Source organism: Spinacia oleracea, chromosome 3 (genome assembly GCF_020520425.1).
Source record: "Spinacia oleracea cultivar Varoflay chromosome 3, BTI_SOV_V1, whole genome shotgun sequence".
NCBI lineage: Eukaryota > Viridiplantae > Streptophyta > Magnoliopsida > Caryophyllales > Amaranthaceae > Spinacia > Spinacia oleracea.
The window spans coordinates 110968549-110990155 of NC_079489.1; the positions used below are offsets into that span (position 1 = coordinate 110968549).

At 33.9% G+C, this 21607-nt stretch overlaps 2 protein-coding genes across 3 annotated transcripts; one reads left to right on the forward strand and one right to left on the reverse strand.

Annotated features, from left to right (window-relative positions):
* Positions 1-19: 19 nt before the first annotated feature.
* On the reverse strand, positions 20-8684 carry LOC110775554 (mitogen-activated protein kinase kinase kinase 3). The gene is made up of 11 exons (XM_021980162.2): positions 7883-8684; positions 6903-7187; positions 4238-4325; positions 4036-4098; positions 3684-3844; positions 3498-3573; positions 3212-3271; positions 2916-3023; positions 2585-2821; positions 874-965; positions 20-772 (listed from the first exon to the last, which is right to left on the reverse strand). Exons 1-11 carry the CDS (start codon positions 8377-8379, stop codon positions 511-513), a joined length of 1929 nt encoding a protein of 642 aa, XP_021835854.2. The 5' UTR covers positions 8380-8684; the 3' UTR covers positions 20-510.
* Positions 8685-11382: 2698 nt separating this feature from the next.
* LOC110775556 (uncharacterized) lies at positions 11383-13990 on the forward strand. 2 transcript variants are annotated; one of them, XM_056840671.1, is made up of 3 exons: positions 11383-11559; positions 13281-13511; positions 13610-13990. In XM_056840671.1, the coding sequence occupies exons 1-3, from the start codon at positions 11395-11397 to the stop codon at positions 13664-13666; spliced, it is 453 nt and encodes a 150-aa protein (XP_056696649.1). In that variant the 5' UTR covers positions 11383-11394; the 3' UTR covers positions 13667-13990. The 2 variants fall into 2 exon arrangements, 1 of the variants encoding a protein (XP_056696649.1); XR_008930884.1 differs by having other exon boundaries at positions 11408-11559; positions 12634-13511.
* Positions 13991-21607: the final 7617 nt, after the last annotated feature.

Here is a 21607-nt window from a genome sequence, read left to right on the forward strand (position 1 = left end):
CAAGAATTTTAGAATGAGATGACATGGAAACTATTAAATTTAATGACCTCTGAACATTGCTATACTTTGTCAGTTATCACAGCCATAAATCTCTCTTCCACCCAAACTATTGGATGGTGATATCCCACTTTAGCCGTTGTCCTAGTTTTGGCTTTCTCAACTAAATAAAAAAGAACATCTTTTGCAGAGGGCAAACACAATTTCTATATACAACACTGGAGAAATTTACAGCATGATGAAAAACCCCGCCTGTACGAGCCAATTAATTGCATGTTCCAGCAGCTGTAGATTACGCCATTTTTGCTGCTAAGCAGGATCTCGTTGCTCAACTTTACAAGTTAATAACAAAACGTTTGTGATAAGTCTTCAACTTTCAACGCGCTGTAGTAACTTTGGTGAAGAAAATGCAGCAAACTTCATTTTTACTTTTGTGAGCAACTCCATCACATATGTACATACAACAAGGGTGAAAATTTTGGAGGAAGATTATATACTCTTTGGCCTTGACATTCAGATAAGCCGCAGATTAGGGGACCCACCGGGTGTTTGGGTCTTAAACAGTGTACTCTCGATCCACGGATCAAGTGTAAAGCCTGCACGTCCTCTGGTTGGAGATACTGAATGATCGTTCAAATTATAGCTGCTTTGCCCAGGCCAAGCATAAGATGGGTGAGGCGGTGAAAGAAAACAACTCTTGGAGGCATGTGCCAGTTTATGTAATGGACTCGACGAGGGTGAAACAGGCAGCGACGTGATTGATCTTGGATTATCCCTAAAACCAAAATTACCAAGGGAAAAAAAAAGCACAATTTAGTTACCAACTTATAAGTTTCTTCCCAGCTTCTAATCTGTTATGAAGGCAAAGAACTTTACCTAGCCTCCCAAATCGCGAGCCCTGGTTTTCTTATATTATCCGTGTCGTAGGAACTGATACTCTTTCTACGCGGGTTTATTTCCAAGGGTTGCTGCAAATAGGGAAAACATAGCCGATATGTTATTTGCTCAAACAACATAAAAACAAAAGAACATGTGCAATGTGTTACAACTTGACCCAGATTCCAGGAAATCACTTTTGAGTCAAGCAGAAAGGTAAAAATTGTAGGTAACCTGAGGGTCATTCCTCTACCAATAACCAAATACTCGTAACTAACATTACAAGACATTCACTGATATCTCCATGTGACAGTTTAGACTAATTCAAATAATCTCCATTCACCTGAATTGGAAGTTCATTTATTCAGAGGGTAATTCCCACTGCATAAAGCTATAATATATAAGTTGAACCCAATCACCATAATTTCAGCAAACATCTAACTCCCGTAGTTTTAATCCCGCTACACTTCATGAACTTTAATGTATAAGATTGTTCCAAAACTTTCAGCAAAATAGATTTTTTTTAAAAAAACATTTAAAGTCATACTTCACTCTTAAGCAACTAATAAAAGAAACAGAAAACTGCTCAACAACACCCCCTCCACCAAGGTCAATTCTCTTCTTAGCTTAAACCCTGGATTGGGTAGGGGATGGTACCCAAAAAAAGTTAGTTTGACAATAGAAACCACATGATGTATCAATTAACAAATGAAGGGACCACTAGAATTCATGTAATGCAATTATCTTGAACTGTGCCATAGATAGTTTGGAAAAAAGAAGCTATGTTACTTGAGAATCTGTAAACCATTAAGGCTCCGTATGGTAAGGCGTAAACCGTTTTCATTGTAAAACGATTTTCCATGGAAAACATTTTTCAAGGGAAAACACAATTCCAAACTAGTTTTCCTTTGTTTGGTACCTTAAAAGAAAATGGGAGAAGATGGTGAAGATTGAGGGGAAGAAAGGAGAGGGAGGTAGGGAGGAAAGAAGGAAAATCGTTTTCCATCTCTTACCCAACCAAACAACGTAAAATGATTAAAAAGGGGAAAATCGTTTTCCATGAAAACGTTTTACTCCCTACCAAACGAAGCCTAAAAGAAGCTTTTGTTATCCTGAAACTATGTCATATACAGTGGAATTTTTTCATTAATGATGCTTACATTTATCCTGAGAACGAGGAAACAGCCCCATTTTAGACCGACCCATGCAGAAGGTAAGATTCTCCTCCCCAACGACAATATAACGACTTCTAAGTTATGCTAAACAATTTCTCAGTTTTCTTAAACAACCTTCATTTCTACCAAAATTGCTTTTGTGATAAGTGATAAATATATTAGAAACACACCAAGGGGGTGCAACTAATATTAGTTCTTACTTCATATATTTTCCTATTTTGGATTCGACATCTGAAGCAAGTAAGCAACATTCTTTTTGTGATACAGACATCATAATCTATGAGGTACATAGCTGCATGCCTGCATTTAAGCAAAAAAAAAAAGGAGAAATAATTCCTATGCTATTTTCCTGTTTTCATATACTTTCTTCAATAAGTGAAAGGATAACCTTCCTGGTAGCCCAATCCCATAGCAATGTTATTACTTTCAAAAGCTCTCTACACTTACTTTCAAAAGCTCTCTACACTAATGAGGTTAAGAAAGAGAGTAAAATCAGGAAACAAAGAAACAGAGGCAAGGCATGTAGGAGGTCTTACTGGCTTGCGCCTTCCATCAAATGAGAATGGCGTTGCTTCATTTGTAGCATTAATATTGAGATTCCTTCCTACTGATTGATCTTTAACAAAAGGATGATCTAGCAACTCTGAAGCTAAGGGGCGATCAGATGGTTCACGCTGAAGGCAACGATGCAAGAAATTCTTAGCATCGCTAGATAAGAAATCAGGAATTTCTGGAATATCTTTGCTGTTTCCAATTTTGAATATCGCTGCCACCTGCAAAGCCAACATGATAAAAGGTTTGGCTTCTGTGTATATCCCAAGTTTGATTATGACTGGGTAGATTCTCAAACAATATATATAGCCATACCCCTTCATACTGGCTCCAAGGTGGTTTTGCCATCGCCATTTCAAGAATTGTACACCCCAAACTCCAGATATCAACTGCAAGGTTATACCCACTCTTATTCATCACTACCTGTAAGTTCATAAGAAAGTCAGTCACAATATATTTGTAGAACAAGGAGAAAACGGTAGCCGATAGGAAATGCCAAGCTACCAGCTATCAAGAATATGTAGGAAAGCGTGAAAGGGTGACTAAATGGGAAACAAAAAAGAAGCAGGTAGGGAAAGGAAGGGGGGGGGGGGGGGGGAGGGAGAAAGTACCTCAGGGGCCATCCAGTAAGGACTTCCTTTAAAAGAAAGCACCGAATTACAAGACGTTATCTGCATCAGACAATTCAACTCAGTGAGAAGTGAATAAAACGGAATAAAAGTAACTTGTCAGCCAAAACCCTTGAACATAGCTTGGGAAAAAGAAGCATAACGAAAGATAAATAGTGGTTTTACAATGAAAACACTCATTGTTATTATTTTACTTGGCTCGCCAGGAAGATTAAGGAGCAGATTCAGCAACTACTTTTGTTATTAGCATAACGAGGAGACCACTTACATGTTTTGCCATGCCAAAATCTGCAAGTTTGATTTCTCCAGTAGGATCAACAAGTATGTTTGCTCCTTTGATATCCCTATCAGTTATTTTGAAAGACAATGACACCAATAAGTTTCCCTAAATGCCGTAGAAACTAGACATTTTCAACAAACCTAATGGAGAAAAGGATGTTCACAACACAAGTACCTATGCACTGTGGTTCTACTATGCAAGTAAGCAAGGCCAGAGAGTATCTGTCTGGTATAGTTCTGGATAACAGGCTCCTTGAAAGGGCCGTACTCTTGAAGTAATTTATGAATAGATCCACCAGAGACAAATTCCAAATAAACTGATAGTGTGTCCCCAGCCTGGAAAAACAAGCAAAATTAGTGTTGACTGTTACTGGAAAGAAAAAAGAGAAGAAAGATAAGCCTCAGGTATAGAGGTCAGACTATCAAAATAGATATTTATAAAGAAAAAAAAAGAATAAGAAAATGATGACAGATTTCAAAAAATTAGAAGATTTTAAACGAAAATGCAACATAAGTTTGGGCCCTACCAGGTCACTGCCGTAGTATCTAACAATGTTTGGATGTGACAACTGACTGAGCAAGTTGATTTCCTGTATAAGCAGAAGAAAGATAAGCCAAACTTGCCTAAAATCACATTCTAGAGTTTATAGGCAAGTAAAAAAGCAAAGGAAGAAAAATAAAAATAAAGGCAAAGAGTGTTAGCTAGAGGAGAGAGTGTAAAATGAAGACCTGGTTGAGTTGCTTCAGAGATTCCCTTGAGTTCTGATCATCTGAAACAATTCTGACTTCCTTTATCGCACACATGTGACCGCCCTCACTGCCAAGGTTGGGAAAGATTTAAAATTAGAGGACATAGGATGAAAGGAGCCCAAAGAAAACTAGTTATCTCTTTTTGCGATAGAGCAAGATTCAAAAGGCCAGTGCTACATGGGCATCAGCAATGTGCCAATAAATACATCAAAGGTCAAACTAGTAAACTAAACCACAAAAATCGAATCTAAGATAAAAATCATGGAGTAGCTACTATGTAAGCGATATAGGATTACAAGAAAAATCGATCAAGTCATTACTCACAAAAGACTGCAAGCATGGAGGAAATATCCGAAAGTACTGTTGGCACCTAAACCACCTCTGTCTTTCTAACTGCATAGCACAATTATGAACTTTGACAGTTTTCATCTTCAGGCAGAGAGCTTGATGCATCCGTCGAAGAAAGTAAGTACTTAATAAAACCAATGGGTAAAACTTTCATGTACAGGGAACACTTTGAGTAGAGGAGAGGAAGCTCCCAAAAGGAAAGTCACCATTTTTACAGAAAATGGATTTTGCCTTTGAGTCGTTTGAGACAACGCATAAGGACACTTGAGATTTAGAAACAATCTTGGTCTAATTGCAGATTGTCTAATACGGAGTAATATAAACCTTGAATATCCTAAGTTTTCTCTATACAAAGAGCAGATAAAGGCAAATACGATAAAACATAAAACAAACTCTCATCATATCTCACTAATGCAGTACTGTGGAGTGAGGTACCTGTTAGGCACATGGGATTTGCGACTCTACAATTATGTTAATCGCAAGCAATAATATGCGGAAATAAAACTGTGACAACTATAAAGCGACACATAAAGACTTTATGTGGAAACCCGGCGAGAAAAACATAAAACTATGATGTGATGTTGACTAACTAGGCTCTCAAGATCACACTTGATCCCACAAGAGTTTATCCCCTGATTGGATGCTTCCCCGTGTTTATCACTCAAACACTCACGTCTTGTTTTTTTTTTCTGTTTTTCTCCTCCTCTTACAGCAGTATATGACCTCTCTAAATAGAAACAAACTTCTTCAAAAGAAAACAATCTACCTTCCTAATTAATTAACTAGTTATACTATGAAACAACTTAGATTCCTAAAACTCCGTAACTGCCAACTTGCGGACGTCTCAAAGACTCCTTGCTGCCCGCACCTCACGCTTCATGCACCTAAAACACAGCCCACGCAAGCAGGCCAAAACTTGTAGATCTGCTGCAAGATTCCATTAAACAGGCTCCACAACCCAAGAATGCCAAAGGAATATGCTAGGCAATGGGATATAGTGGCAGAGACCATTTAGAGACCAGAAAGCAACAACTACTAGTTCATATCATTGCTGTTTGTTATTACTCTTATTAGTAAATAAATAAAGAGATAATAGGAACAAAAACTATCTAATCATTCTAGTATATGCAACAATATGCCGGTGCAAGGAATAACGGCAAACAAGCTCCAAACAAGAATAAGTGAACATTGTGCAATTCAACATCGGTACCAACCAACCATATGTTATCATGAAAAGAGAAATTAGCCTCTTATAAAAAGAAAATTGTGCCAACTATACAAATAATGAGAATTCAAGAAAGAAAGATGACCATAGAATCTTTGAAAGCATGGTGGAGTGATCCCAAATGATACAGAGGCCTTATCAAGCATTACTCCAATCTTTCTGACATCCTTGAAACTACAAATTATGACAACAGCTATGCTTACTCTAGTCTAGCTGATGAAGTCATCTGGAAGCTTCTCACTGAAATAGTTGGTTGTTGCCAAGGTCAACAACATTCAAAATGACCGGGTGTCCTTCGTAATAAGTTAATAACTCCCTAGCCAACTCTAATCAACCACACTTTTTGCAGTTCAACTGTTTTACTTTACATTGCATGATGAAGAAAGGGTGTAATACTTGCACTTCCAATAGGAAACTACTCTCTAGCAGAAAAGGAAAGAGCGTCCATGACAAACCTCAGGTGGACAATGATCCACATAACAGTGATCCACTTTGAACAGCATTTTAAACTAAAAAACATCTAGGTCTTACTACTAAAGAATTGTTTGGTAGCTGGTAATAAATGGCGGCAATGAGAATGAGTTCAAGTACAATTTGGCAATGCATGTAACATTTTAATCTCCATGGTATCTCATCCCCAAACTCGTGTTTTTCTTCATAAATTTTCATTCCACCCAATACCACTCCCCAAAGTGGTAATGGATAATAATGATAATTTATGAAGAAAAAGAGACAATTTGAGGTGAACTAGCATTTCCATGGGAATGAACATCGATTCTTATACATAAAAATTCATTCTCATTAACACCTTTAATTACCGACTACCAAATGGGCCGTTAAGAGCAAGTAACCTGATCCGAGAATGTCATGCATCAAGATCTTCAACAGAAGTTGGAAAACAACATAAAATTCAATTGTCTAATCAGGAGAGATTAAAAGGCAAAACTACTAAAGCATCATTAGACTTGCCAAGGAAAGGAAAACCTTGCGGATAAATGAAATTTATTCAAATTGACGTATCTGAAACCCGCAGATCAAAATAGTTTTTGCATATGAAAGACTTGCAATTACCTGTTAAACCCAAGGTAAACATGCCCAAAGGTACCCCTCCCAAGGAGCCTTCCTTTCTTCCATTTTGATAGATGTGTGTTTTCGGTAAATAAACCAGCTCTTCCATTAGGCAGGGAAGACGGACTACTGGGAGAACTAGGTGGCAAGGGCAAGGGATGGCCTCTACTCCCTTCATCTTGTCTTCCTGTCGGAGAATCTGAATTCACACTGACCAACCGTGGATGAATAGGTGATGTAGCAGCAGTAGCTCCTCTTGATGCAGGACCAGGACTCTTTGCCCTTCCACTGGTTTATACACCATTGTATTTCAAATATCACAACATAAACAATTTTGTAACTTTAAAAACTAAGAGAACAATTAAATGACATTAATCATTATCCTAAGAGTTCACACATTGTGATCCATAAACTTAACTACCAAAGGCACAAAATATTATGACCTATGACAACATAGTTAAACCATCTCAATTCTCAAATAATTTATTAATGGCCAACCTTACAAGGAAGTAGAAAAGAATGCAGCTACAATTTTAAAGGAAAATTTTATCCACAACAGCAGGGGTAAGTTTGCCTCAATCTGACACTCCAAAGTCCAAACCTTGCCACACAGTTATAAAATGATACTAAAACCACTAACAAGCATCCCCTCAAAAAAAAAAAAAGTCCTGGTTGCATAATACCTTATGGAAATTAATTCCTCATATCATTTTTTAAATCAAATTTCTGCATAAAGCAACCTAATTAACTCTCTCACTCCTCTAAAAAGTAACAAGACTACAAAAAGACAGCTCACACACATCAAGGATCACACTTTAAAAATGAGCACAAGTAAACAGTTAGAGTACAAAATATAACCCCTAAATCTCAATCAAAATTACCAATCCTAACATTTCATAGATCAAATAACAAAAAAAAAAAACTAAAAATTGAAGAACCCTAAAAACACCAAAATAAAAAGTTAAGGTATTTTTAATACAAACCTGAAACCCCCAGATTGAAGATGATCAAGAAGAATAGGAGGATCATCAGAATTGGAAGAACTAACACTTGAAATTGAACCAGACCCAGATGTTAACAACCCCACAGCATGACCACCAAGATCAACAGCAGCCCCAGAATTTGTAGGTCTAGGAAGAGGATGGCCCACAACTTTTCTCTCACAATCTGAATCAATATTCCCAGACCCAGAACTCCCAAACTCCCTGCTATTATTATTACTAATATTATTATTATTAACCCTTAAATTAGGGGACACAATCCCACGACCCAACTCTTCTAAACATCTGGGGGACCTCTTGTTGTTGTTATTATTACCATTGGAATTTGAATTGGAATTGGAATTGGAATAATCGGAATGAATTGAGGATTTCTGGGAATTAAGCTCGAATATTAAGGTTTGTTGTTGATGATGATGATGGTGATGAGCTTCTTCTTTGCTCTTGTTAGACTTTCTACCCCACCAAGCAGGCATAGGCATCTTAGAAGAATGGAATTGACAAATTAGGAAGTTAAAAGTGATGGGATGTTGAGATAGAAAAAAAAAGGGGGGGAAATACTGGGGATTGGGGGAAAAGTTGGGAGGTGGGTGATAGGCGTGGATTTTATGTGTGAAGAGAAGGGGGGAGGAAAGGGGAGGAGGAGACAACCCAAGAAACGAAAAGAAAAAGGAAGGAAATGAGAGAGATAGAGAGAGAGAGAGAGAGAGAGTGGGGTGGTTGTATGATATTTGTATTTTATGTATTCATCATCATCATCATCGTCGTCGTCAATCACATCCATCATGCAATAGTAGGATCTTTTTTGAGCAGCCCTTTTATCACTCCGTCTATCTCTTATTGGGATTACCATTCTCCATCGATTCGCTTAAACTGTAGTTTTAGTTTGTACTCTGTGCTTAGTTACAGCCTTGTAGATCGAGTTGTAGTTCAATTATTATGAGTAATGTAATTTGCCATTCTCCATTTGCCAAAAAGGTGGCAATCGATTCGCTTGGGATTGAGTTTATGCTCGGTTATAGGTAGAATTGGAGTAATGTAGTTTTACTCCAGGATGGATTAATTGGTTGATTTGTCTTCAAAGTGATTGTAATAACGGACTAACTTGGTATGGTAAAATAGAGTGGTATATGATTTTGTGCATATATCATCATTTTCGACTATTTGGCAATCGGTCAGGTAATTGTCTATAATCTTGATATTCAGTTCTCTTCATGAGGGCTTGCAACTTTTGTTCCATTGGTACATCGGGAATGTTGATTTTTTTCCACAAAGTTTAGTCACTTTGTGAGCATTCACGGTAAAATCGGTTAAAATCAGTCAGTTCCGTGGATGTCAACTAGCTTAGTTGGTAAAATCTTGTGGGGGTGGTACCCAAGTTACAGGGTCGAACCTCGTCTATATCATTTGTCGCCTTGCGCTCAGTGGCTCTTTCTACACCCAAAAAAAAAATCGGTTAAAACCAGTTTAAGTTGTATCGGATTTGTAACAGCTAAAACACTAACTACTTTTGGAGTGACAAATTTGCAAATTTGGAATAATATATCCTCTTTATGCTTACTTGCGTTAAATTTATTGTTTGTTGTTTGAAATCCATTTGGAAAAAAAAACATAATCAACAACATTTTTCCGTTTATACATTTATAACATGTTATCCTTTTTACATTAATCATATACCTAGTATTAACTCTGAGCATATTTTATTACGTACTACAGTATAAAATAAAATTCATTATTCATTTTGAATTGTAATTCAAATAATAACAATTATAAACGCATATTTTTAAAACGTTAAGCATCTAAAATGTGATATTAATACTTTAATAGTACATAATCAAAATACAAACCAAAAAAACTTGATCATGCAATATCTAGTGGGCAAGATAATAATCGGATCATTTGCCTTTTATCCTTGATTAATTTGATAAATTATGAAGTACTCCACGTAAGGGAGAATTCGTGGATGTACTACAAAGAGGGACAACAGTCACAACCTACACAAAGGATAGTTAATTAGCCGAGGACTGATCGAGGTATGGCAATTGGCATACTGTGTATGGGTTAAAGTGTTAAACCATATATAGATAGCCCACCGAATTATATGACGTGGCAATTAAACTTCTTACTACTCGTAGTTGTTTACCATCAATAACATCTATTGTTTTTACGTGTGACGACACATGAAAGTTGAATAAATGTTTTACTCATATTTCTAGCCCAAAAGTTGTGCCTAATCATACTCCTATAAAAGTCACTATTCTCGTTTCTGAAATATTCACATTGGTCATTCTGCAGTGTCTAATAGAGGATCTGAACCGTTTAACTAAGGGACAATAGCAGAATTAAATAATATAATAATATTTATACAATTATACTCAAGTTTTAATAGATGTTTTAACTAAAAATACACTGCAAATTTTTCGTTCGGGAGTTGAGCTCCTTAGACCCTACCAAAGATCGATACACCCCCAGTAATGAATGTATGTCAATATGTATACTTTAAATTTTGACTCGACTCGAGGGAGATTCTCGTACCCTACCTCCCTCCACTTCTAAATGGGTCTTGCTCGCTAACTTAGTCTGGATTGGCTCGAACGGATTTTAGCGCAGGGCTTTATCATTACCTACCAACAAAATACTCCGTAACATGCACAACATAATACCTTCTCTTAATTTATTTATTTACTTGACAATAAAATATGAGTCATAATTGTTGTGTAGGACATTTGTATGATATGTGAATCTGTCAAAAAATACTCCGTAAGTAAGTTAGGGATGACTATCTATGAAGTATCTCTATTAATATAAAAGAACCCCTGATTCCCGAGGTAGCGTCAAAAATTAGGAATTTCCTTATTACCCTTCATTTAAAAAAAAATAGATAAAAGGGAAAATAATAATAAATATGTTAATATAGATTTCTTCTATAAATAACCCATCAAAAAAAGAGTAACTTCGTATGTATTTTCGGGGTTAAAAAAAATTGAGTGAACGTTAAATTTATTATGTACTAGGTTCGTTTCTTCTTTTTGCCCCCTATCACTTTTTGCACAGTTTTCAATACAATATAGAAACATAAATATTTTTAAATCAGTACGATTTTTTTTTGGGGTGAGAAAAATTATAAAAAGTTTTTGAAAAATCATTTTACATCACCCACCATTTTTTTGATCATCAACACTGTATATTACTCCGTACATGGTACAAACCAAACTATTTAATTGCTTGATTTTTTTTTTCCGTCTTTCTCGATCTCAAAACAATAAATAACTTTGTAACATTGATTATTGTGGACAACTTTATATCATGTATTATGGACGTCATTTTCCGTGTATATATATATATATATATATAGGGTCCCCCTCCAATGAGAAAATCATTAAAATGAGAAGAATGAGAAACGATCTTAACCGTCCAAAGTAACTAAATCCAATGGCCCGCGATTTACTGACCAAATGAAACCATTAAGGGTAAATTAGTAATTCTGGACGTGTTGAATGACCTCCCCTCACATCATCGAATTTTCAGAATTCTTTCTCTCTCATCCTCCAATTTTCTCTCTCCTCTCGTACATCCTCTGCTATGGGTATTCATCTTCTTCAACTTCTTTGATTCTCCTTCCATATCCCTTGAGCTTCTTTGTGGATCTTCCAATTCTCCAGGTACGTTTTTGATTTTATTTTCTTCTAATTTTTCTCTCTTCATTCAATGAGCCCGTAGTTGTTCTTCGATTTTTCTGATTATTTTGTTGTTGTTCTTCAATTTTTCAGTTCGTGGAATTTGATTTGTGATCAATTAGGTTCTCGATTAATGTTTTATTTCTCTTACTCGTGTTTCTTATCTTACTCTGTTGATGTTTTCGACTGATTTTGCTCAAATTTGGGGTTTCTTTTGATTTTGTGGGATTAGGTTCTTTGTTGGAATTCAGGTGATTTCTGATTGAGTAGTTATGTGAATTGAGTTCATGTTATTCAATCTTTTGAATTAGGGGTTTTCTTTTGGTGTTCTCGAATCAACTAGGTGTTTTGCTCGAATTGAGTTGATTTGGGGGAATTATTTTTCTCGGTTATAACCGTGATTTATTGTTTGATGTCATTGACATTGACTATGATGCAGAAGTACACTGAGATTGATGTGAATACACTGTTGTTTTTGACATGATTGGTATGAAATGAGCAAAGTATATTAGTGTCTGTTGTTTCTCTTAAAGGGATGACCACGAGTTTGCTGGTGGGTTCTCTAGATTCTAGGTCAAGCTCGTTAGACTCTAGGACCGTAAACTTTGTTGAATATGAATGACTTTTGAGAATCGTTTGGTTAAGTATAGGATTTGTAACAGTCATTTCTCTAGAAATGTTTGCTTTTGATTCTCCCACGAATGGAATGGCCTTACTCGACAATATACTCTATTATTACCTGTGAAAATGAGGAAAAAACAACGAGTTAAAAAATGTAGGACAAAACAACATGATTAGCTCCAACATCACTAACTTTCACGAGGCTAAAACAACAGCAAGAAAACAAACCTTTTAAATCCTGAAGCTCGTTAAATAATTTGCGATTTTCATATAGAACTTCATGATAGCTCTGAGCTGCTTTCGCTAACTTTTTGAGCTTTGTACCTGTGATAGTTTAAAACCATTGAGTTTGATGATGGAATAAACCAATACTGTCCATAAAGTACAGAACAATATGGGCATATGGCACTTCTTACCTACATGGTTCAATTCCTCCAGGTAGGTCCTCTGTGTTAACGAGATTTCTTGGTTGATGGTATCTGAAGAGTGTTTAAGCTCTTGAGTGTTGCAGTATATCAGTTTGTAGAACGGTCGAAATTTGATATTTCTTGCCGAAAGGATAACTCTAAATTCTAAACAGTTAAATACATACCTCCAAACCAGACCACTGAATCTTCACACAGGCTTCATAGATATGCTCTTTCTTGGTCCATCTCTGATCTTTTGTCTGACAATTCATCTCCAATTCTTTAATCTTAACCATTGAATCTTCCAAAAACTGCTCTTGTTTCCTTAACATTTTCTCCAAGTCAGATTTTACCGATTTGGCCTCACTTTCCAGCTGCAAACTATGTAGTTCATTCGTCTTTTTTGCCATTTCCAGCTCCTGTTTCAGTGTTGAAACCTCAACAAGGTCTTCTGTCTTAACCTTTGATTCTTCTAGAAGTTTCTCTTGCTCCATTAACCTCTTTTTGTTGGATATCTTGTTTTTGTACCTGGTTGTGCCAGTTAGTGAAATGATGCTGCAGTTGACAAATAGGTAAATTCTAGCAGTAGATGCAGTTGGTTACTTTGTCCTGCCACTGGTGGTGCTATGAAGCCTACAAGTGACGGCAGGTGGGCTCACATTGTGTGTGATGTTTTAGTCCCAGAGGTTTTATTTGAGGATCCGGAAGGCCGGGATGGGATCGATTGCTCGAAGATCCCTAAGAGGAAGTGGAGGGATAGGTGTTAGTTGTGTAAAGGAATCAATGGGTGTGCTGTTCAGTGTTCTGAGTTTAAGTGTCCTTTGGCATTTCATGAGACAGTTGTGGTTTAAAGAAGGGAAATTGATTGTTACTGGGTTCTGCAAAAAACACATTGAACTCTGGAAAAAGGTTAAATTTTAACACTTTTAATCTTATGATGTCCTAATAAGATGTGAAAATGGTTGATATTGATGTTCTTTAGCTTCGGTTGATTTTCATTCTTACAGCAAAAACAAACAGAGAAGTTCAAGATTGCCGCCAGGGATGAGGACCTGAAGTTCTGAAATTTTGGAATTGGTTGAAAGTTGCTGCATTCTGAGTTTAGCAAACACAACAGCATTTTTTTTTGTTTTGGATTATGGGTATTAGGGATCTGAAAAGGGCATGTCGACAAAAGAATTGGCATAGAATTTGGCTACAAGTGAAGGTGAAATCTTGGTTACCTATATTCTTGCTGTAATTGTGTTGGTACCAACATGTAAGTTATGCCAATTAGCTCAATTGGTAGAGCTTTGTGCGTTTGCACAATGATGTAGGTTCGAATCCTACATAGGCAACTCTTTGTATTTTTGTTCATTATATTAGTTCTCCTACTTGATTATTCTTTACTTTTGAATCAATTCTATTTACTTTACAAGTTCTTTATTTACTTTTGAATTGAACAAAAGGAAAACTATTAGCAATTTTTTTAAAGTTAAGCAATCAAAATTTCAAAAATATTTGCTCATTTGTGTAAAATATCAAAATGAGTAAAAAAATTGTAAGTTAAGCAATCAGAATTTCAAAAATATTTGCTCATTTGTGTAAAATATCAAAATGAGCAAAAAATTTGTAAATTAAGCAATTAGAATTTCTAAAATATTTTCTCATTTAGACACAATGAGCAAAAGTTTTTAATATAACAAACCCGAACTTTAAAGTTTTTAAAAGGAAAAATTGACAATAACAGTCTCAACTATGAACGTTTATCTTTAAAAGGACCCAACTACGAATTATTCCTGGTAGGTCCTAACTATATATGGTGTCAACTTTGCGTGGGTCTTTTAACCGGTAACCGGTTAAATATGTCAAAGCATTGAACATTTTTTTAAATCTTTTTAATTTTACCTTTTTATTCCAAATTATTTGAGGTAAGTATTTAGTAAGTTTCATTCTTCATCCTTTATTACTCCTCAACCCATTTTTCCACTTCCATTTACTCCTCTTCAGAAAGTAACCTCACCAGTCACCACCACTCAGTACTTCTTCCACTCGTATCTCTCATCCTCCTCCCCCTCCTTTCAGTTTTCTCACTCCTCCTTCACCGCCCTCCATCTCTCCTCTTTGCATTTCATGGCCCTTGTTTCTCTCTTAAATAGCTAGAGCCTATGAATCCGGAAGCCCGCAACAATGCACCACTTAATTCAAATTTAATCATGAAATATTTTGATTATTGTTTAGTTTCTTGAATTCAAAGATGGTGCTCAAAAATATAAACCCCAATTTTTAGATGGAACCTTAATTAACTGATTTCGATGGTTTATTGGGGAGAAATTGTGTGTTAATTGGAGCAAAATTTGCCGGTTAGTGTTTTCGATTTTTGGGATTTTCAACCCAATTCATATTTTTGTGGAGAAGTGGATGTTTGGGTGGTCGCAAAGGAGCACGGGGGATGCAAATATAGCTGAAACTCCTGATGTTTATCTTTGCTCCTTAATTACGAAGGCAAGAAGTGTTTTGTAAATTGATTTACAAATTTGGGACAATCTTCTTCAGACAAGCAAGCATGCGTGCTTGAGCATCCCGTTAATTCAAAATCACAACCCAATAACTTCATTGTTCATATTTGATAAATTGTATTCTAAATAATGATGTGATTAATGAATTGATAAACAATAATTATCAGAAATATTGTGGGTGAGCGAATATTAAATGTGAGTCTGATGCTCACAATGTAGACGCTGCTTAGGTTTTGGCTTTTCTTTTGAGGTAAAGGTTTTGGCTAATTTAATGAAGCATTGGTAACTTTTAATTTTTTTTGGATGTAATTTCTTGATTTTCAGATTCTTATTATTTTCTTTATAATTTGATTATAATCTTGTTAATTTTTTTTTTTTATTTTTATTAGCATCTATCAACTACTGAGATTAAAAAAAAAAGGTAAAACAGTGAGATAACAGAGAACGAAAAAGAAAGAGGAGCAAAAATGAAAGAGGATGGAAGAAGAAAGAAGAAGAAGAAGGAGGAGGCTAGTTTTTTAATTCAAATGGGTTGGTGGGTAGTTGATTTAAACGGGTGGTTTTCTGAAACGGGTGGGTTTTTTTTAATGGCATGTGATACGTGGTACTTACCGTACACGTCATCACTTTTACCAATTTTTGCCGGTCATTTTTAGAATGGGACCACGCAAAGTTGACACCATATATAGTTAGGACCTACTAGGAATAATCTGTAGTTGGGTCCTTTTAAAGATAAACGTCCATAGTTTGGACTACTGTTGTCAATTTTTCCTTTTTAAAATGAGCAAAAATATTTCCTCATTTGGGTAAACTATAAAACATGAGCAAAAATAATTGCTCATTTGTGTAAACTATAAAAAATAAGCAAATTTATTTCCTCATTTAGACACGATGAGCGAAAGTTTTCAATATTAACAAATCCGAACTTTAAAACTTTAAAAATGAGCAAAAGTATTTTCTCATTTGTGTAAACTATAAAAAATGAGCAAAAGTATTTGCTCATTTAGAAACGATGAGCAAAAGTTTTGATTATTAACAAATCCGAACTTTAATATTTTAAATGAGCAAAAGTATTTGCTCATTTGTGTAAACTATAAAAAATGGGCAAATTTATTTGCTCATTTAGACACGATGAGCAAAAGTTTTGAATATTAATAAATCCAAACTTTAAATTTTAAAGGAAAATTTGGTAATATTAATCCAACCTTTGGCCGGTTTTCTTTTATTAATCCCACCTACGACATATTTTTTAATAATCCCACCTTTACTACCCAACGACTTTTAATGGGCTTAAGTGACCGATAACTGGTGAAAAAATCATCGAGATGGTGATGAATTGATGATGATGACTGAATACATCTAGAGAGAGTACTTCCACGTAGGGATATATTACCGGCGACAATAGGTTTATGACGTGTTGGGCCCAATAAAAGACGTTGGGTGGTAAAGGTGGGATTATTAAAAAATATGTCGTAAGTGGGCTTAATAAAAGAAAATCGGCAAAAGGTTGGATTAATATTACCAAATTTTCCAATTTTAAAAAATGAGCAAAAGTATTTGGTCATTTGTGTGAACTATAAAAAATGAGCAAATTTATTTGCTCATTTAGAAACGATGAGCAAAAGTTTTGAATATTAACAAATCCGAACTTTAAAATTTTAAAAATGACCAAAAGTATTTCCTCATTTGTGTAAACTATAAAAAATGAGCAAATTTATTTGCTCATTTAGACACGATGAGGAAAAGTTTTCAATATTAACAAATCCGAACTTTAAATTTTTAAAAATGAGCAAAAGTATTTGCTCATTTGTGTAAACTATTAAAAATGAGCAAATTTATTTGCTCATTTAGACACGATGTGCAAAAGTTTTCAAAATTAACAAATCCGAACTTTAAATTTTTAAAAATGAGCAAAAGTATTTGCTCATTTGTGTAAACTATAAAAAATGAACAAATTTATTGGCTCATTTAGCCACGATAAGAAATTTTTTTCAAAATTAACAAATCCGAACTTTAAATTTTTAAAAATGAGCAAACGTATTTGCTCATTTGTGTAAACTATAAAAAATGAACAAATATATTTGCTCATTTAGACCCGATGAGCAAAAGTTTTCAATATTACCAAATCCGAACTTTAAAATTTTAAAAATGAGCAAAAGTATTTGCTCATTTGTGTAAAATATAAAAAATGAGCAAATTTATTTGCTCATTTAGAAACGATGAGCAAAAGTTTTCGTAATTAACAAATCCGAACTTTGAATTTCTAAAAATGAGCAAAAGTATTTTCTCATTTGTGTAAACTATTAAAAATGAGCAAAAGTATTTGCTCATTTAGAAACGATGAGCAAAAGTTTTGAATATTAACAAATCCGAACTTTAATATTTTAAATAAGCAAAAGTATTTGCTCATTTGTGTAAACTATAAAAAATGAGCAAATTTATTTGCTCATTTAGACATGATGAGCAAAAATTTTGAATATTAACAAATCCGAACTTTAAAATTTAAAAAATGAGCAAAAGTATTTGGTCATTCGTGTGAACTATAAAAAATGAGCAAATTTATTTGCTCATTTAGAAACGATGAGCAAAAGTTTTGAATATTAACAAATCCGAACTTTAAAATTTTAAAAATGAGCAAAGGTATTTCCTCATTTGTGTAAACTAAGAAAAATGAGCAAATTTATTTGCTCATTTAGACACGATGAGCAAAAGTTTTCAATATTAACAAATCCGAACTTTAAATTTTAAAAAATGAGAAAAAGTAAATGCTCATTTGTGTAAATTATAAAAAATGAGCAAATTTATTTGCTCATTTAGACACGATGATCAAAAGTTTTCAAAATTAACAAATCCGAACTTTAAATTTTTAAAAATGAGAAAAAGTATTTGCTCATTTGTGTAAACTATAAAAAATGAAAAAATTTATTTTCTCATTTAGACACGATGAGCAAAAGTTTTGAATATTAACAAATCCGAACTTTAAAATTTAAAAAATGAGCAAAAGTATTTGCTCATTTGTGTGAACTATAAAAAATGAGCAAATTTATTTGCTCATTTAGAAACGATGAGCAAAAGTTTTGAATATTAACAAATCCGAACTTTAAAATTTAAAAAATGAGCAAAAGTATTTCCTCATTTGTGTAAACTATAAAAAATGAGCAAATTTATTTTCTCATTTAGACACGTTGAGCAAAAGTTTTCAATATTAACAAATCCGAACTTTAAATTTTCAAAAATGAGCAAAAGTATTTGCTCATTTGTGTAAACTATAAAAAATGAGCAAATTTATTTGCTCATTTAGACACGATGAGCAAAAGTTTTCAAAATTAACAAATTCGAACTTTAAATTTTTTAAAATGAGCAAAATTATTTGCTCATTTGTGTAAACTATAGAAAATGAACAAATTTATTTGCTTATTTAGTCACGATAAGCAAAAGTTTTCAAAACTAACAAATCCGAACTTTAAATTTTTAAAACTGAGCAAAAGTATTTTCTCATTTGTGTAAACTATAAAAAATGAACAAATTTATTTGCTCATTTAGACACGATGAGCAAAAGTTTTCAATATTAACAAATCTAAACTTGAAAATTAAAGAAATGAGCAAAAGTATTTGCTCATTTGTGTAAACTATAAAAAATGAGCAAATTTATTTGCTCATTTAGAAACGATGAGCAAAAGTTTTCAATATTAACAAATCCGAACTTTAAATTTTTAAAAATGAGCAAAAGTATTTGCTCATTTGTGTAAACTATAAAAAATGAGCAAATTTGTTTGCCATTTAGAAACGATGAGAAAAAGTTTTCAATATTAATAATTCCGACCTTTAAATTTTTAAAAATGAGCAAAAGTATTTTCTTATTTGTGTAAACTATTAAAAATGAGTAAAAGTATTTGCTCATTTAGAAACGATGAGCAAAAGTTTTGAATATTAAAAAATTTGAACTTTAATATTTTAAATAAGCAAAAGTATTTGCTCATTTGTGTAAACTATAAAAAATGAGCAAATTTATTTGCTCATTTAGACACGATGAGCAAAAGTTTTGAATATTAACAAATCCGAACTTTAAAATTTAAAAAATGAGCAAATTTATTTGCTCATTTAGAAACGATGGGCAAAAGTTTTGAAAATTAACAAATCCGAACTTTTAAATTTTAAAAATGAGCAAAAGTATTTCCTCATTTGTGTAAACTATAAAAAATGAGCAAATTTATTTGCTCATTTAGACACGATGAGCAAAAGTTTTCAATATTAACAAATCCGAACTTTAAATTTTAAAAAATGAGCAAAAGTATTTGCTCATTTGTGTAAACTATAATAAATGAGCATATTTATTTGCTCATTTAGACACGATGAGCAAAAGTTTTCAAAATTAACAAATCCAAACTTTAAATTTTTAAAAATGAGAAAAAGTATTTGCTCATTTGTGTAAACTATAAAAAATGAACAAATTTATTTGCTCATTTAGACACGATGAGCAAAAGTTTTGAATATTAAGAAATCCGAACTTTAAAATTTAAAAAATGAGCAAAAGTATTTGCTCATTTGTGTGAACTATAAAAAATGAGCAAATTTATTTGCTCATTTAGAAACGATGAGCAAAAGTTTTGAATATTAACAAATCCGAACTTTAAAATTTAAAAAATGACCAAAAGTATTTGCTCATTTGTGTAAACTATAAAAAATGAGCAAATTTATTTGCTCATTTAGAAACGATGAGCAAAAGTTTTCAATATTAACAAATCCGAACTTTAAATTTTTAAAAATAAGCAAAAGTATTTTAGGAAAGGTTTCATCTATCAATTAATTTTCCAAAAACAGAACTACAATAGTTCCTTGAACCTTTAATTAGTACTCGTGTTCAACCTAAATAAAAGGGAGGGTGATGCGTTACCTGAATTCCAAATTTGCAAGTTGAACGGATTCTCCTATCTTATCCTTGTTTCAGTGAACTATAATTCCAATATGACCTCCACCAGGTCTAAAATTCACTGAAATTAACAGGAAATCAGCCAGCACTTGCTGAAGCCTTAAGCTATCCCCATATAAGGTCTCGTTCATGTAATCTTTTGTATACTCATTCTCTATCTGAATTCCCTTTTAGTTTCTTTGAGTGGTTCAACAAACTCGGAAAATTCATCTTTTGCAGCCTCTTCTGCCAGATTTTGGCTATAAATTTCAAGTCCAACCTTTTCTTCAGCTAATGTCGCATTCTCTTGCTTCAGATTCTCTATTTTTGAAGCCTAAAAGGCAAATCTTCATTATTTCATTATCCAAACCAGGTCTGTTTACGTTAGGTTATTTATCCTTTGATGAGGAATAATTGTGATTTATATATCTTGCCTTCTCAATTGAGCACTAGGTTTGAGTTTCAACTTTCAAACTATTCTCTACAGATATATGTTGAGCAACAAATGAAGAATTTGGTGAGAATCTGTTTTTTGTTTCCAATTTCATCACCTTCTAATTTTGTTCTCTTTCATCATGTTAATTTAGAGCTTGTTTCAATTTAGTAAACGATAATATTAACCTAGGAAATTATACTTTGCAACTAAAGAAAGAGTAAAAGAAAACTATTAAAAGTAAGACTAAAGACCCGGCTCAAAATGATGAGAACAAAAATTAAAGATTGACCTACGTGGGATTCGAACCCACATCGTTTGTGCATTTGCACAATGCTCTACCTATTGAGCTAGTAGGCTATTGCTTTTAAATAGAATCAAATGAGCAAAATAAAGATAAGACTTAGCAACAAGATATTGATGGTACTTAGTACTTACTATCTGGTCGGCAAGCATTAGTACTGTTTTCAGCGACAACTCCCTACTGCAGTAGTTAAATAGGTCTTCCAGACTTGGTTCACCTTCAACTCCAAACCATTTCAGATGGGGCACTCCAGCTTTAACAAGAAGAAAACACGTTTAAAAGAGTTCTTATAGCCGGTTAACTTACAGGCCATGCATGCAAAATAATTTACTCCGTATTTTGTATCTATTGGAGTACAAGCAGCAGAAGATCAGATCAAAGCAGAAGATCAGATCAAAGATCAAACTGACAACAAAGCTCAGCTATTCACTGCACTACTGAACTGCTTGCTGACACTTGAGGATAACAATGCACAGATTGCTGATGTGTAAATAGTTTGTTACAGATTGCTGATGTGTAAATAGTTTGTTACAGATTCTAAGAGTTAGTTATAACTAACTCACTGCTGTGTTTGTTATCTTAGAAACTAGCACACTAGTATATAAGAAGATGTGTATTGCTGCTGTATAATGTAACAAACATTACCAGAATTCTGGAATTAATAAAATCATCTTCTTCTCTCTCAAACATAGCTCTAAACTTAGAAGTTCAACATGGTATCAGAGCAGGCATAGTTCCTGTCCAATCTTCTTGTTCCGCATTTCATCAAAATTGCTGAAAAACAAATCAGAAAGCAGCAATCCAAACTCTCATCCAAGTTCAAAGAAAATCTGAGAATCAAATTCAAAACCTCAATTTAGC

Excerpts from the sequence above, each read along its gene's own strand:
- LOC110775554 (XM_021980162.2), bottom strand. The coding sequence starts at position 8,379 with ATGCCTATGCCTGCTTGGTGGGGTAGAAAGTCTAACAAGAGCAAAGAA. Across the intron at positions 4,099-4,237 it reads CTCTGAAGCAACTCAACCAG|GAAATCAACTTGCTCAGTCA; the intron begins GTCTTCATTTTA and ends CTGCTTATACAG. Across the intron at positions 966-2,584 it reads TTGATGGAAGGCGCAAGCCA|CAACCCTTGGAAATAAACCC; the intron begins GTAAGACCTCCT and ends CCCTATTTGCAG.
- LOC110775556 (XM_056840671.1), top strand. The coding sequence starts at position 11,395 with ATGACCTCCCCTCACATCATCGAATTTTCAGAATTCTTTCTCTCTCAT. Across the intron at positions 11,560-13,280 it reads TGGATCTTCCAATTCTCCAG|TCCCAGAGGTTTTATTTGAG; the intron begins GTACGTTTTTGA and ends GTGATGTTTTAG. Across the intron at positions 13,512-13,609 it reads ACATTGAACTCTGGAAAAAG|CAAAAACAAACAGAGAAGTT; the intron begins GTTAAATTTTAA and ends TCATTCTTACAG.